At 51.5% G+C, this 17,735-nt stretch overlaps 1 protein-coding gene across 1 annotated transcript; it reads left to right on the forward strand.

The window, feature by feature from the left end:
- Positions 1 to 5,623: 5,623 nt before the first annotated feature.
- Positions 5,624 to 7,493, forward strand: LOC144616088 (ubiquitin carboxyl-terminal hydrolase 17-like protein 6). The gene has a single exon (XM_081795444.1). It carries the CDS (start codon positions 5,886 to 5,888, stop codon positions 7,491 to 7,493), a length of 1,608 nt encoding a protein of 535 aa, XP_081651570.1. The 5' UTR covers positions 5,624 to 5,885.
- The last annotated feature ends 10,242 nt before the right edge of the window (positions 7,494 to 17,735 follow it).

Here is a 17,735-nt window from a genome sequence, read left to right on the forward strand (position 1 = left end):
TCATTCTACGCGGCCTGAGACCTGCAATCCCAACTCCCGGTCCGTCCCTCACAGAGGCTTGGGTAGAATCCTAGGCACTTCCATCTCCTGGCACCTCCTGAGCCGTCCACGATGTGCCCTGTCCCACACCAGTCCTCCGCTCCCCGAGTGTGTCCTTGTCATGTCCTTTGCAGTAGGCCTGTGATTGGTGCTGATTCACTGAGCACCCCCCCCCCCTCCTTGGTCCGCAGCTCAAGTGTAAGGACTGCGGAGCCTTTGGGCACAACGCATCCAGCACCAGGTGCCCCATGAAGCGCTGGGACGGGTGCCTGGCCCCCCAGGCCTTTGTCCCCAGGAAGCCGAAGGAGAATGTGGAACCACGCCAGCAGCAGGACCAGCACAAGCCCGGGCCCTTCAACCAGGCTGCGAGGGACATGGAAGAGGGACAAAGGTGAGGATGCGGCCGGCTCCGGCCTGCCCGTGGGCTGGCAGCTCAGGTCGCTGAGTCTCTGTACCCGGACACTGGGTGCTGTGTCGTCTTCACACACACACAGGGGTGGGGGAGGCAGAGAAAGGAGCTCCCCGCCCCCCAGGGGACCTCACGAGCCTATTGTGCTGCTCTGGGGGAGTCCCTGAGGCTGTGTGTCCTGGGGTAGGGAGACAGGGGGAGGCGGCAAATGACAGGCAGTGGCGCACACGGCTCTCGACACGAGGACGTCTTGGGCCAACCTGGACGGCTCGCTGGAGTGGGAGCCAGGGGGGCAGATGAAGAAAGGAGATCTTGCCCAAGCCCCATCACTCGCTCCCCAGGTGAACACACGAAATGCCGCTCCTTCACCTTCCCGTTCTTGGTCGTGCAGGCGAGAAGCCCAGCAGAGGAAGGTGCTGCTGCAGAGATTCCCCAGGATAGCCCCTGGAAGGCAGCAGCGAGCCTGGAGGGACTCCACAGATTCCTGCGACTATGTGAGGGTGAGTGTCCCCCGTCCCTGCTCTCGTTCTCTCCTGGGGACGGGGATGTGACGGGCTTCCCGGCCCTCCTGGCTGAGGAAGGGGGTCCACCCCGATTGTCAACATTGGGATTTCCGTGCGGGTCCTTTCCAGCCACGTTTGCCGGGTGTCCATGATCCGGCAGGATTCCTTGCATGTGTGCTAACCGGGTGCCGGCTGGGCGTGCCAACATAATGTCGGGGCGCTGTGCCCACACCTAGGCCTCTTGGGAGGCACAGGCATCTTTCCCTGGTGACACATAGACCCGCCCCATTGGCCATCCAAACTCAGTAGCCCCCACCGCGAACCTCCACCTGCAGGACGCCTGTACTTTTCCTAGAAGCCTGAATGGACGTGCTTGTCCACTTCGGGAGGCAGGCACGATGCACAACCTTTCTGGTCCGTCGCTCCCATGGAATCAAAGCATCAAGGGGCTACTGCCCAGTGTTTCTTCCCGATCGACGCTGAGCTGGAGGCCCTTGTCCTCTGTCAGTACAATCCTTTCCCGTGTCTCCCGGTTGCTTGCGTTTCTGTCGGTCTCTTTGCTGTGCTTGTCGTGCATGTGTCCTTGGTGGGGAGGAAGGACTAATGGCCGTTGTCTGTGTGTTGTGTGTTCCCACAGCATCCGCACAGGCCGATGCCCGTGTACAGCACCAAGAGGGTGTCCGTGCTGGAGCCGCACGTCCCGGCTGAGCCTCCTAGCGGGACGCCTGACACGACACAGCTGTCCCCGTCGGCTGCTCCTCTCGGGAGACCTGCGGCGAGCACCTTCCCGCCTGCTGGCCGACAGGATGCCCAGCAAGTGGGGACCCCTGCCCCGCCTGCCCCGCCTGCCCCGGCACACCAACGCTCTGCCCGGGATCCAGGCCTCGGTGTCCAGCTGAGACAACACCGGCCCCGATGTGCCTCCCTCGAAGCTTCCAGGGCCGTCTCCAAGGCGGGTGGCATTGGCCACGCCCAGGCACCAGCCAAGCGTCCTGAGGGGAGCCCTGATCCTCCTCCAACCCGTTTGGCTGCGAGTCCCCAGCCCCACATCCAGACACCAGGCACGAGATGGGCCCCGCTCCCCGACGACACGTGCCAGAACCCCCGAAAGAAACCACGTTGCAGCCCCTTCCAGCCACCCCACAAGAGCACAGGGAGCACCCATGTGGGGCTGCGCCAGAGTCTGTGTCGTCCAGCAAGGACAAGTGCATGTGGTCCCACGGGGGCAGCCCAACTGACCAGGAAGACCCCTGCCTCGGTGCAAAGCAGGGGCCTCCAGCCTCCACGCCCCCAACCTCACCTGGACACTCTCCAGGCGTGCCCCTGGCCTCTGTGTCCGCCCTGTCCGCAGGCACCCGGCCAGCCCCTCCGAATGGTCCTCAGCCGCCTGGACAAAGGCGGCTGGAGCTCCAGGTTCATAGCAGCTCCCTGTCTGCCACCTCCCGAGAGGCCAGTCCCCCCTGGCCAGGGTCCACCCATCACACACCAGTCTGAGGGAGGCTGTGTGCCTGTCTCCCTGAGCATCCTCCACGATGACCTGCAGCTTTCCTCGTCCTTGGAGGAGAGCGACCGGGAGTGAGACACCTCATGTCCTCGGACACTCGTCCTCTGGCCCTTGTGACCCCGAGCAGGTGACTGCGGAGCGGAGGCCAAGGCAGGGCCGTGACCTAGTTTTGCTAAAGCAGCAATTCCCCCAAAGACCTGCAAGGACAAAAACTTGCGTCCACACTGTGTTTGGTGTCCTGCTTGGGGCGGGGAGTGGGTTGAGCGCCCACGTGCAGACGCTCATGGCGCACTTTTCCTTTATGCAGCTACACCTTCTGGTTCACCGGCTCCGTCTCAATCAACAAGGTCTCGTTTCTTCCGTTTCAATAGATTCTATGAGAAATTCAGCGCCAGGATTGCAAGAGGTCGTCCACTCGAATGTCAACTTAAGGATCTGCGAAATGAATGTGTATCGGGTTTGCGAATGTCTGAATTTGGGGACACCGGAGGAATGATTCCAGTCTGGGCTGGGCAAGTGGAGGCAATCTTTCGTTTTAGAATAGTTCACTGATATCGTTTTTCTGCAGATCATATCGGGGACTATTTTACATGCTGTCTGCATTTTTGTTTTTCCCTGGTAGTGCAACATTGTGTGTAGTGTTACCACAGCTAATAAAATTTGCTCAGAGACGACCGAATGTGCATGGTTTTCTTTTTTGTGTGTACACTGTAGTTTCCCGTCACATAGAGTAGAATCCTGCATTTGTTCCCAAGTGCACTTGGGACTTGGATCCTCACCTAGTGGAGAACAACTAAGGATTCAGAAGCAGCAAAGAAACACGGGTTAACCTCTCTTCTCCTTTCAAGATAAAGTCTCTCCAAGTGTCCTGGGAACAAGACAATGCTAGAGGTGAATTCGAAACCGATGAGGGTCGGGATGCCTGAGTGGCTCAGTCAGAGAAGTGTCTGACCTGGAGGCGGCTCACGTCATGATCTCAGGGTTGGGGAGATTGAACTTTGAGTTTCCCTCCCTCCTCGGGATCGCCTCTCTCCTTTTCTCTCTAACCCTCCCCCACATTCTCCCTCCCTCCCTCTCTCTCTCTCTCTCTCTCTCTCTCTCTCTCTCTGTCTCTCTGTCTGTCTCTCTCTCTGTCTGTCGACATAAAAACCCATGAACCGAAAGAACATGTGCATGGGAAATCACTCAGCATTAGGGGCTGCTGTCCACATGTCTCTCAAAGGCATTTTCATTCACAAGTCACGTCAAGGAGGGTGGCATAGAAGAGATACAAAGGAAAGGATGAGAAAGACATTCCACAGATAGATACTAGAGAGGGGAAGGAGACACGAGAGTTAGGAGATAGACACGTAGAGTGATGAGCGATTGATGAGAGAGGACAGAGAATTAGGTGGTCAAAGGTTCTTTGGAAGCCATTCTGCAGGCCTCTTTGCCCACGTGGCAGGTGGCCGGGGCTGAGGCTAGAGAAGCAAGGGGGTGTTCGTGGAGTCTGAAGACCGGCAGGCTCCAGACCCGGGGAGAATGGCCTTGTCGGGGCCAGGCACTCAGACAGGAGCAGGTGTCTCGTCTTGGGACAGGGGTCAGCTTTATGCTCCAGGAAGGTCTGGAATGGACTGGCTCAAGTCACTACGTTAAATAGGGCAACTTGCTTTGCTCAGACCAGTCACGTGAGACTTCCTACCATCTAACACCGTCCAGTGAAAACACAACCGGTTTTCTAGGACGAGATGACAACCAAAGGGAGAGATGATTCCTTGCAGAAACAGGTCCAAACGTGGCGCCTGCCAACGGATATTTGAAGAACAGGGAAAGGTGTGCTTGTGCCCTGGCCTCGCTCGCCCCCCTCCTCTGCCCACTCTCTGGTAGATTCTCCTTGGGGTGTGGTCCTGAGAGTGGCTGGCGCCAGGCTGGCCCAGTGGAGCAAAGGCCTGGACGTGAGGCCGGGCCAACCGAGGGCGGAGAGCACTGGGATGAGGTGTGGGCATGGGTGTGGCAGGGGTAAGGATGCTGCGGGTAAAGGTGGGGCCGTGGTCCGGTCCCATGCAGTGAGGCCAGGCAGAGGCTGAAGGAAGCCGTGGGTGGGGCTGGAGGGCACCAGGCAGGGAGAGGGCCGTGTCTTCAGGCTGTGGTCACAAGAGTCTGAAGACTCCTTTTGTGCATCCCATTGTGTGTCCTCCTTGACCTCTTGCCCCTTTCCTTCCCCTCACATGAGTGTGTTTGGCACTGAGACACCTCACGTGCTCGCAGCCTTTTCCTCCTAGTTGGTGACCCTGAGGAGGTGACTGTTTAATTGAGGATCCTCTCTCCCTCTCTCTCTGTCTCTCCCTGGCTTGTCCACATGAGCGCTCTCTCTCGCTCTCTGTCTCTCTCTGTCTCTCTGTCTCTCTCTCTCTCTGTCTCTCTCTCAAAATAAATCAATTAAAATGTTAAAAGTGAAAAGCAAACAAACATTAGAGAAGAAAGCACATTTTCAGTAGACCTGGTCAGTTCTGAAATCTGGTCTAGAGATACTGACACATTAAAGCCACAGTTTCCTCGAGGGGACATTGTTCCTTGCATGTCTAAATTCCCATTTCAAACCGTCTATAAATGTCACAAATCCACAACAAACATGTCCTGAACCACGGGAACCTATACCTACCTTGCTATGTGATTTGCTAGGAATACCAGTGACAATTTGGCAAATGATGGGTTTAGGATTTGTTCTCCTATTGGGAAGGGAGCTACAAAATGAAGAAAGCATTTACAAAGCCCGAAACCAGGCAAAGGATATTTCTTGGGACAATTTCTCGGCCACCCCTTGGTAGACAGACGTGTTTCAAAGGACCTTCGTGATAGTTGTATACACGGATCCTATGGAGACAGTTCAGGAGTTTTAGAATCAAATCCATGGACAGTCATCATTCCAGAATAATTTGCTGGTGTCCCATGCATTCTGGCTGACGGAGAGGAGGTGCTCCTACATGATACCAGAGCTCAATCGGTAAAATGATTTCCATAGCCTAACAAATTCATGGCCGTCATTCCTTGACACTTTGTGTTATCTAAAAGCAAAGTGGATACTCAAAAGAGGATTTCCTCTAGGTTGGAAATGCTCAAGTCCGTCTGTCCAGAGAGGGAGCAATGGAAATGAGGGAGGTGGAGAAAGTGGTGAAACGTGTGTGTGTGTGTGTGTGTGTGTGTGTGTGTGCCTCTTGAGGAGGGAGGGGCAGGAGGAAGGCTGGGCTGAGTGGTCTGTCTGCAGAAGAGTGGCCACACCCTAAGACCCTTCATCCAACTCCAGCTGGTGGCTGATTGGATGACGTGGTCCTAGTCAGGTGGGTGGGGCGAGCTTTACGAGGGCTGAGGAGAGGGCCACAGCTATCATTCTGAGACTGGCCTCCTGAGAGAAGCATCGCTCTGCAACGTGAGGCTCCACGTTTCAGGAGACATGGAGACGCCCTCTTCCCACTGCCGAGAGGAGTCTCAGTTCCATGTCTTTCCAAACCTCAAACCTTGCGGGTCAAATACGGGTGGTGCTGAAGGCCACAGAGGACCCACTCTGCCTGAGAAGCCGTCACCGTCATCGCACACACCCTGCGACCTGCCGAACGGTTGGGCTCCCGCGTCAATAGGTCTGCCCCCCGCAAAGAAACCCGTGAGTTGGAGGAGACCTTCTGTGGTTGGGGCCGGCCTGCAGAACCTGGGGAACACGTGCTATGCGAATGCGGCGCTGCAGTGTCTGACGTACACACCACCCCTCGCCGGCTACATGCTGTCCCAGGAGCACTCCCGAAGCTGTGGGAGGCAGCCATTCTGCGTGCTGTGTGCTCTGCAGGCTCACGTGACCCGGGCCCTCTGCCGTCCGGGAGATGTGATCCGGCCTCCGCCAAAACTGCTCGCTGCCTTCCACACACACAGGCAGGAGGATGCCCATGAGTTTCTGATGTTCACTCTGGATGCTATGCAGCAAGCGTGTTTGCGTGAGGACAAGCCTTCAGAGCCTCAGGCTCAGGACGCCACCCTCATCCGGCAAATCTTTGGCGGGTACTGGAGGTCTCAAATCCAGTGTCTCCACTGCCAGGGTGTCTCCAGCACTTTGGACCCTTACCTGGACATTAGCCTGGATATCAGGGCGGCTCAGAGTGTGAGCCAAGCTTTGCAACACTTGGTGAAGCCCGAACAGTTGGATGGTGAAAATGACTATCGTTGTAGTACTTGTCTCGACAAGGTACCCGCTTCCAAGACGTTGACTTTGCACACTTGCTCCAAGGTCCTGATGCTGGTATTGAAACGATTCTGCCATTTCACGGGCAGCAAACTGGCTAAGGAAGTGCAATATCCTGAGCGCCTTGACATGCGACGATACGTGTCTGGGCAGAACGGGGGGTCGCTGACTTATGTGCTCTATGCCGTGCTGGTGCACGCGGGCTGGAATTGTCACAGCGGACATTACTTCTGTTACATCAAAGCTGGGAACGGCCAGTGGTACAAAATGGATGATGCGAAGGTGACCGCCAGTGATGCGACGTCTGCCCTGAGCCAACATGCCTATGTCCTCTTTTACATCCAGAAGAGTGAATTGGAAAGAGACCGTGGGAGTGAGCCAGGTGCTGGGGAATCCACATCCCTCCAGGCTGACCACGCAGGCACGGCTGCGGCCCAAGGGGGGCCCGAAACCGACCCCGACATCGAGGTGCCACAATTGGAGGATCACGTGGAAGAGACACCACCGCCAGCAATCACGTTAGACCAGTGGAGATTCCTCCAAGAAAGCCACCGTCCCAAGTCTGAATTCAACCTCAGGAAATTAGAATTTGCCCTTCCCCCCGGTGCAGTCCTAATTCACCAGTCCAAATACAGAGACGAGATGGGAAAGGATCACCGTGAACCAAACATCTACCGGCTCAACAGTTCAGCCAGGGACATCCCACCTCAGAGCGCAACGGCCATTAACCGAGTCCCTTGTCTCCCAGGCAGAGCCAGAGCTACCAAGAGGAAGAACAAGAAGGGACAGAGGTCTCAGGAAGCAGTGCAGGGATCCCACTACAGGCCTTGAGATACACGCCTGCCCACGTGCACACTCACCCGCCCTCACTCACTACTCACTCACTCACTCACAGTCCCTTGTAGGCCATATTTTGTGTGTTGTAGGTGGGTGCGATCCAGACATGTGGAGGGACCATGAATCTGGCTGGATTCATGGGCTATGGCGTTCCAGTGGACCTGGAGAATCCTGAGCTTTAAGGCTGGCTGTCTGTAATGAGGTTATTGGAGAGGTGTGGATTATGCTGGGGACTCGCAAGGTTTCTCCCCTCCATCAGCACCGAGGATCATTGGGCACTCTCAGAGCCTGAAAGGGTCAGAGGGAGTGGCCAATGAGGCATGAAGGTGGAAACAAGGCAGAGCCCCGGGAGTCCCTGTGAAAATGCCTGGGACTCACGGTCCCATCATCCCATTCCCTACTCTCTGTGTATCGGTAAAGTCCATGTGCCCAAACATGTGCGTGTGGGGACTCTCGGTGATATCCCAACATGCACCGGCAGGGGAAGGAGTTTGAAACAATCTCAGTGCTTCCACACGGAGAAGTGGCAAATGACCAGGAAACGGGAAGAACTCTAGCTCTACGTGGGAGCAGACAGCCTTTTCAGGAATGTTTTGTGTCAGAAGGAGAGGAGCAGAAGGAAACACGAATTCATAACTGTGCAAAGTGTTTCCTTGTATACATAATCTATTTTGTAAAGTCTCCACATGTTCATGTGAACATTGGCTAATTGCCTGGAAATGGCAAAGAGCAAATAAATGCTTATTTCTCAGGAGACGGGTGGGTGGAGCCATCCTGGCCCATGTTCATTAGATTCGGTTCCCTTAACAATCCCCCTCCCATGAGGCTGCAGAGCAAATGGGGGAAAGGAACCTTCTCCCACCTCTTATTGCTCAGCCACCAAGCAGCTCTACCTTGTTCCGCAGAGTTGACCACCATCCCCCCATCGGACAATCTCCTCCACAAGGGAGGAGGCTCAGGGATTTCTGGTCAGTTGCATTGCAATCTTGGTCCTCGGTTGTACACCTCAGAAAAACAGTCTCAAGTGGACACCGAGGCAACAATGTGGTATTTCAGGTCAGGGTATGGATGGATGCTCTAAGTCACAACTGTATTTCATTTCTCAGGAGCGAGAGACTCACTAAATACATTGTTGAATGGGAATTAGTGCATCATCCTTCAATTCCCCCCAGGGGAGGGGGGCCATATAGGAGATCTCTGGTCGTTTGCCAATGGCACTGACAGGGTAAAGCCTGTTGTTGCTGCTGCTGCTGCTGCTGTTGTTGTTGTTGTTTCCAGTCTGCATTAAACATACATACCACACTTAGTGGGAACTAACGTCAGCATGTGAATTTTGTACAGGAAATCTTATTGAATTCTGGATGTTCAAATATCAGAGCCGATAGAGGAAAAATACTTTTTCTTCATCTACTTTTAAAATTTATTGGTCTGTTGTTTTCATGTTTTAAACATGAAATAAAACGTTTAAATAAACAGAGAGAGACACACACACAAAAACAGAGACAGAGTGTTGGCATGGGAGGGGCAGAGAGAGAGAAACACAGAATCCAAAGCAGCTCCAGGCTCTGAGCTGTCAGCACAGAGCCCAACGTGGAGCTCAACCCCACGAACCATGAGATCCTGACCTGAGCTGAGGTTGGACACTCAACCGACTGAGGCACCCATTCCCCCCTCCATTTTCCAAATTGAAATCAAATTTAGTTAACATTGAGTGCAGTCTTGGTTTCAGGGGTGCAATTTAGGGCTTCGTCACTTACATGAAACACCCACTGCCAACCCCCACAGGAGCCCTCCATAACGCCCGTTGCAAAGGGAGCCCACCCACTCCTCCCCTCGAGCAACCCTCACTTTCTTCTCTACACTTAAGGGTTCTCCTGGGGCACGTGGGTGTCTCAGCCGGTGTGCACTCTGATTCCGTCAGCTCATGATCTAAGGCTTTGAGACTTCAAGCCCCGTGTCCGGCGCTGTGATGACAGCTCAGAGCCTGGAGCCTGCTCTGGATTCTGGGTGCACGCCTCTCTCTGACACTCCCCTCGTCATGCTCTGTATCTCTGTCTCTGTCTCTGTCTCTGTCTCTGTCTCTCTCTCTCTCTCTCTCTAAGATAAAGAGAAAACAAAATTTTTTGAAGAGTCTCCTATGGCTTGCCCCCCGCTGTGATTTTATCTTATTTTATTTATTCTTCGCTTGCCCTAGGTTCTTCTATTTTGTTTTTTATTCCACAGATGAGCGATGACATGGCACTTTCTCAGTCAAAGAGTTCGACAGGGCTAGCTGGATGTTAGATCTCAAAAGACATGCACACGTGAAATCTATCCTTCCTGTGGATTTGATTCTAAAGTGGGCAGAATCGTGGGTAAAGCGCAAACAGTGTATGTGCAACTGAGCCACGAAGGGAAAAGCCACAGAAAATAACCATGCTAGGTCATCCTGTAGAAATTTGGGGATCCAACTTTCTCTTCCTGGATTCAAACCTGAATATCACACGCACACACACACACACACACACGGACAATATTTGATCTGGATCTCAAGACGGCCTCCATAAGCATCCAGTCAGCTCCCCAGATGACTAGGACCAGCTCTTCCTGGGTGGCCGTGTGTCACGTGTTCCACCCACACATGATGAAGTCCACACCTCTGGCTCTGTAATCCGTGGGGGAGGTCACAAGAGGGAGTCTTGCACACTGCTCTCTGTCCAGCAGGGGGCGCCGCTGGCCAGCACGGGCATTGCCTAGACTTCCAGGAGGACCTGGCTTTGGGCACTTGCTCAGGCTGGCAGGTCGGAGTCTCCATGCCTTGCGCTGCAGCCTGAGCATTTCGTGGGGCATAAAGGCGACCATGAACATTTACAGAAGGTCTGGTGGGTCTAGGATTCCCTCCTTGTGACTTCACTTTGGCCGTGCTGGACCCTGGACTCTGAGCTAAAATAGACAACCTTGAGCTGCTCGGGCCACTGGTGACGATATATTTTCCAGGCATTCCAGGAACTTTTCTTTCAAAATATAAATCCAGTGAAGTCAAGACATTCAATTTTAAAAACTGTTGACAATTAGCAAAGAAGATTGCATATGGAAAACCAGGAGGTGGCCTCACGTGCGGTGATGTGGGAGCAATCATGGCAATGGGAACAGCGTTATTTGGTCTCGCCAAATCCAGCCAGCCTAATCTGGATTTCTCACGGAAAGCTTAATTCAGAGAAGTCACCCTGCAATTCCTAAGGGTATTGGTGACGATACAGAAAAGGCAGTGTGGGGGGAGGGGCCAAGATGGCAGAAGAGCATGGAAGTGTTCTTTGCGTCTTGCATCCATAACATGCAGCCACATCAACACAAAACCATCCTGCACGCCTCGAAAACTGATCTGAGGATTCACGCAACAGGTTGCCCAACCTGAACCACAGAACTCAGTGGGGACGAGGCGCAGAGAGGTGACCTGGGGAAGAGAGAAGCCACAGAGGGCAGGGAGCTGTTTTTGCCTGCAGAGAGAGGACGGAGACAGGGGCAGAATATGGGGAAAGCAATCCCCTCGCCCTCCCCTCCCCCCGCCAAAAGCAGCTGGGGAGGAAGTGGAAATGTGGAAAGAGCCACAGGCACTGAACCAAAAAGGGAGGAAGGAGAAAGGAGCGGGTTTCAATTCCATGAAGACTGTACAAACAGGGGGAGGGCAGAGTGCGAAACTCCGCATCTGATACCTGGCGGTGCTCTGGTCGGAAGGGCGAATCCCGAGAGCAGAGTGAAGACTGGAGGGGTGGAGGAGGGGTGTCTCGAACCACACGGAGAAAGGCGGTTCCCCTGCTGCGAGGACACGAGGTAGTCTGTGTGGCCACCCCAGCCGACCCCAGAGGTCCCAGCAGACCCCGGAGAACAGCCACATTCGCTGGTGCTGGAACAAGGTCGTTAAGGGGGAAGCCCGCTACCAGAGGTGTGTGGTGATTTTCCATAATCCTCGAAACGCTGCTGCTACACCATCGCGCGAACGTTTTCGGGCGCAGGCTGGCACCCAGCCTCAGTCTCTGGGCATCGGCAGCGGCACGGTGTTGCCGATGTTCCCGGGTGCGGCCGGCACCCGGCCACTGCTCGCTGAGACCCTGACGCAGAGGATCTGAGCAGGTCTCAGCCGCGGGCCCTCACAAGGGAGGGGTCGGGAAACACAGCCGCCTGGGAGGTAAATCCCACGAGGAAGGTGCCGCCTGGCAACCTGACGGCTGGGCCACGGACAGTGTAAAAGCGGCGAGTGGACAGAAGCCGGAGAGAAAGGACGGGGGTAGGATTGCTGGTCGCAGACAGCCGAGTTCAGATACTACAGACTGGGCACCTGAGTGACGCCAAGGGCTCCGCTCCCGCGCATGCGCATATGCACCTCCAAGCGCCCCAGCAATCCGCACTTGTAGGCTAGCTGCGCCATCTAGTGGAGAACAGAGCCGTGACACTTAGCACCGCCCAACTGGGCCAACCTGGCTCTTCAGGAACCCAAGTCTCTCCGCCTTCTGAGTGTATGGACTACAAAGTGCTTCATCCTTTGACTTCTAGGGGACAACAATGTAACTTCAATCGTATTTCAGTCTGTTCGCTGGTCCATCTCTTTTCTTGTCTTTTTCATTTCTTTTCTTTTTCATGAAGACAGAAAGAGAAAAAATATGTGGTTATTTTCCAGGGTTTAAAATAATTTCCTTGAGTTTTTGTCGACTATATTCGTTCAATTTTTTGTAAATGTGTCAAATTCCATTTGAATTCCATCATTTCAGTTTATCCTATTTCACTGTGTTCTTTTTTCCAAATTTTCCAACGGTTTCCTTTTTTTATGTTCTTTCCCTTCTTCCTCTAATCTATCAAGCCCATTTCAACAACCAGACCACAACTCACCTAGGATCTAGCACCATTTGGGTGATTCGTGTGTGTGTGTTGTTTCTTATTTTTTAGTTTTGAATTCTTTTATCTTATTCATTCCTTTCCTTCGGTCAAAAGGACGAAGCAACGGAATTCACCCCAACAGAAAGAGCAGGAAGAAAGGACAGCCAGGCCCTTAACCAACACAGATAGAAACAAGCAAGATGTTTGAACCAGAATTTAGAATCACGATACTAAGAACACCAGCTGGGGTCGAAAGTAGATGAGAATGCCTTTCTGCGGGGATAAACGAAGGCAAAGCTAGCCAGGATGAAATAAACAAGGCTACAAGCGAGCTGCGATCTGGAACAGATGCCACAGCGGCAAGGATGATAAGGCTGAGCAGGAAACCAGCGATAGAGGGGACAAAGCAATGGAGAATAACGAAGCAGAAGGAAAGAGGGAGACTAAAGCAAAAGAGCAGGATTTAAGAATTCGGGAACTCAGCGACTCATTGAAAAGGAATAACATCACAATCATAGGGGTCCCAGAAGACGAGGAGAGAGAAAAGGGGGTAGAAGGGTTATGTGAGCACATCACAGCAGAACACTTTCCTAACCTGGGAAAGACACACAAAATCCAGGAAGCACAGAAGACTCCCATTAGATTCGACAACGTCCAACCATCAACAAGGCAGAGCCTAGTGGAGTTCACAAAATACTCAGGCAAGGAAAGAATCAGGAAAGCAGCAAGGGAAACAAAAGTCCTTCCCCTACAAGGGACGACTGACCACATTTGCAGCAGACCTATCCACAGAAACCTGGCAGCCCAGAAATGAGTGGCAGGCTATATTCATCGCACTGAATCCTAAAAGTATGCGGCCAAAACTTATTTGTCCAGCAAAGCTGTCATTCCAAATAGAAGTAGAGATGGAAAGTGTCCCAAGCAAAAATTAAAGGAGTTCCTGACCACTCCACCAGCCCTGCAAGACATTTGAAGGCGGACTCTCCCAGGGGACAAAAGACATAAAAGAAAAAAACAGACCACAGGCAGAAAACACTGGCAAGGATCAGCGAACACCACCAGCAACTCCTCCAACTCTACAAGCAACACAATGGCAATAACTTCATACCTTTCAGTACTCACTCCAAACGTCAATGGACTCAATGCTCCAATCAAAACACATAGGGTAACAGAATGGGTGAGAAAAGAAGATCGTCCATATGCTGCTTACAAGGGACCCACTTGAGACCTAAAGACGCCTTCAGATTGAAAGCAAGGGGATGGAAAACCATCTCTCAGGCTCATGGTTGGCAAAAGAAAGCAGGAGTAGCCATACTTATATCGGACAATCTAGACTTTAAAATAAAGACTCTAACGAGACACGTAGAAGGGCGTTATATCATAATTATTGGGTCTGTGCACCAAGAAGACCTCACGATTGTAAACATTTGTGCACCAAATGTGGTGCGCCCAAATAGATACATCAATGCATCACAAACATAAAGAAACTCATTGAGAATGATACCATACTAGGAGGGAACGTCAACACCCCACTTACAGCAACGGACAGCTCACCTAAACCCACAATCAACAAGGAAGCAATGGTTTTGAATGACACACTGGACCAGATGGACTTGACAGATATTGTCAGAACATTTCATCCTAAAGCAGGCAAATATACATTCTTCTCCAGTGCACACGGAACATTCTCCACAATAGATCACATACTGGGACACAAATCAGCCCTCAACAAGGACAAAAAGATCGACACCATATCGTGCATATTCTCAGACCACAATGCTATGAAACTCGAAATCACGACAAGAAACAATGTGGAAATGTAACAAATACTTGGAGACTAAAGAACACCCTACTTAAGAGTGAATGGGCTAACCAAGAAGTTAAAGAGGAAATTAAACAGTCCATGGAAGCAAAGGAGAACGGTAACACCACAGGCCAAAACCTCTGGGACGCAGCAAAGGGGGTCATTCGAGGGAAGTATATAGCAATCCAGGCCTTCCGAAAGAAAGAAGAAACGGCTCAGAGACACAACCTAACCGTTCACCTTAAAGTGTTGGAAAAAGAACAGCAAAGAAAACCCCAAACCAGCAGAGACAGGATATAATGCAGATTAGAGCAGAAATCAATGCTATGGAAACCAAAAAAAAAAAAAACAAAACAAAACAAAACACAAAAACAAACACAAGTACAAAAAGAAAAAAAAACAAAACAAAACCAACGACACTAGAACGGATCAGTGAAACCAGAGCTGATTCGTTGAAATAATTCACAAAATTGATAAATCCCTAGCCAGTTTGCTCAAAAAGAAAAAGGAAAGGACCCAAAGAAAGGCAATCAAGAATGAAAGAGGAGAGATCACAACCAACACAGCAGAAATACAAACAATACTACGAGAATATTGTGAGCAATTATACACCAATAAAATGGGCAATCTGGGAGAAATGGACAACTCCCAAGAAACATATAAACTACCAAAACTGAAACAGGAAGAAAGAAAATTTGAACAGACCAAAAGAAGTAAAGAAAATGAATTAGTAATCAAAAATCTCCCCCTCCCCCCACCCCCCACGAAAAGAAAAATACAGAGTCCAGGGCCAGACGGCTTTCCAGGGGAATTCTCCCAAACATTTAGAGAAGAGTTCACATCTATTCTCTTGAAGCTGCTCCAAAAGAGAGAAACGGAAGGAACACTTCCAAGCTCTTTCTACGAAGCCACTATTTCCTTGATTCCAAACCCAGACAGAGACCCCATGACGAAGGAGAACGATGGGCCCATTTCCCTGAGGAACATGGATGCAAAACTGCTCAACAAGTTGTCAGCCGATCGGATCCAACAGTAATATATCCAAAAAATGATTCGCCACGACCAGGTGGGATCTATACCTGGGATGGAGATCTGGTTCGATATGCACAAAACAATCAATGTGATTCATCACATCTAAGAAAAGAAAGGACAAGAACCACACGATCCTCTCAATCAATGCGGAGAAAGCATGGGACAAAATACAACATCCTATCTTGATACAAACCCTCAAGAAAGTAGGGCTAGAAGGACCATATAAGTCATATACGAAAGACCCAACGCGAATATCATCCCCCATGGGGAAAACCTGAGAGCTTTCCTCCTAAGGACAGGGACAAGACAGGGAGGTCCACTCTTGCCACTGTTATTCACCATCGCATTGGAAGCCTTAGCCTCAGCCATCAGACAACACAAAGAACTCAAAGGCCTCCAAATTGGCCGGGAGACGTCAAACGTTCCCTCTTGGTGGACGACATGATACTCCATATGGAAAACCCAAAAGATTCCACCACAAACTGCTAGAACTGATCCATGAATTCAGCAAAGTTGCAGGATGTGAAATCAATGCACAGAAACGGGCTGCATTCCGATACACCAATGATGAAGCAACAGGAAGAAAAATCAAGCATCGGTCCCATTGACAATTGCACCCAAAATCATAAAATACCTAGGAATAAATCTAACCAAAGAGATGAAAAACCTATACACTGACAACTACATGAAATTTTAGAAGACAGAAAACATAATGGAAAAAGATTCCACGCTCCTGGTTGGGAGGAACAAATATGGGTAAAATGTCAGTACCACCCAAAGCAATCGACATACTCCAAGCAACACCTATCCAAAGAACACCAGCACTCCTCGCAGAGCTGGAACAGACAATCCTAGAATTTGCATGGGCCCAGAAAAGACCCTGAAGAGCCAAAGCACTGTTGAAAAAGAAAGGAAAGCTCGATGCATCACAATCGCAGTCCTCAAGCTGTAATTGCACAGCTGTCATCATCAAGACAGTATGGTACTGGCACAAAAACGGACACTCAGCTCAAGAGAACAGAAATGGACCCACAAATGGATGGCCAACGACTCCTTGACAAAGCAGGAAAGAATATCCAATGGAATAAAGACAGTCTCTTCAACAAGCGGTGCTGGGAAAACTGGACAGCGACATGCAGAAAAAGGAACCCGCACCACTTTCTGACACCGTACACATAAAGAAACTCAAAAGGGAGGAACGTCCTAAGTGTAAGACAGGAAGCCATCAAAACCCTCGAGGAGAAAGCAGGGAAAAGCCTCTGTGATCTGGGCCACAGCAACTTCTTACTCAACGCGTCTCCGGAGGCAAGGGAAACAAAAGGAAAAACGACCTATTGAGAACTCATCCAAAGAAAACTCTCCTGCGCCGTGAAGGAAACAGATCAGCTACACTAACAAATCAGCTCAATCATCAATGGTAGAAGATATTTGCAAACGACACATCAGAGAAAGGCTCAGTAGACAAATCGATAAAGAACTGATCACACTCAACAGCCAAAAACCAACGAATCCAGCGAAGAAATGGGCAAAAGTCATGAATAGACACTGCTCCAGGAAGACATCCAGATGGTCAACTGACACATGAAAAAATGCTCAACCTCACTCATCACCAGGGAAATCCATATCAAGATCACAATGAGCTACCACTTCACACATAATGTGTCATAATGGCTAACATTAACAAGTCAGGCAACAACCGATGTTGGCCAGGGTGCGGAGCAACAGGATCTCTTTTGCACTGCTGGTGGGAATGCAAACTGGCGCCGCCACTCTGGAAAACAGCATGGAGGTTCCTCAAAAAACTGAAAGCACAGCGACCCTACGAGCCAGCAATTGCACGACTAGGTATTTATCCAAGGGATATGGGTGTGCTGTTTCCAAGGGGCACCTGCACCCAAACGCCCCCAAAAGCTTCCAGCAGCACTATCAACAATAGCCAAAGGATGGAAAGAGCCCGAATGTCCATAGATGCATGGAATGGAAAAAGAAGAGGTGGCACATAGAGATACAATGGAACATTACGAGGCGATCGAAAGGAAAAACAGGGTGCCATTCGCAACGATGTGGCTACAAGGAGAGGGTATTCTCCTCAGCGAAATGAGTCAGAGAAAGACAACTATCACATGACTTCACTCATATGAAGGCTCTAAGGTGCAAAACAGATGAGCATCAGGGAAGGGAAGGAAAAATAATATAAAAACAGGGAGGGGTACAAAACCAAGCAGGGAGGGGGCCAACGGATATTTGAAGAACAGGGAAAGGTGTGCTTGTGCCCTGGCCTCGCCCGCCCCCTCCCCCGCCCCCACTCTCTGGGGGCTTCTCCCTGGGGAGTGGTCCTGAGAGTGTCCGGCACCAGGCTGGCCCCGTGGAGCCACGGCCTGGAAGCGAGGCCAAGCCAACGGAGGTTTGAGAGCACTGGGAAAGGGTGTGGGCATGGGTGTGGCAGGGGTAAGGATGCTGCGTGTAAGGGTGGGGCCGGGGTATGGTGCCATGGAGTGAGGAGGCCAGGCAGAGGCTGAAGGAAGCGGTGGGCGGGGCTGGAGGGCACC

This window comes from Panthera onca, chromosome B1, assembly GCF_046562875.1.
Source record: "Panthera onca isolate mPanOnc1 chromosome B1, mPanOnc1 haplotype 2, whole genome shotgun sequence".
NCBI lineage: Eukaryota > Metazoa > Chordata > Mammalia > Carnivora > Felidae > Panthera > Panthera onca.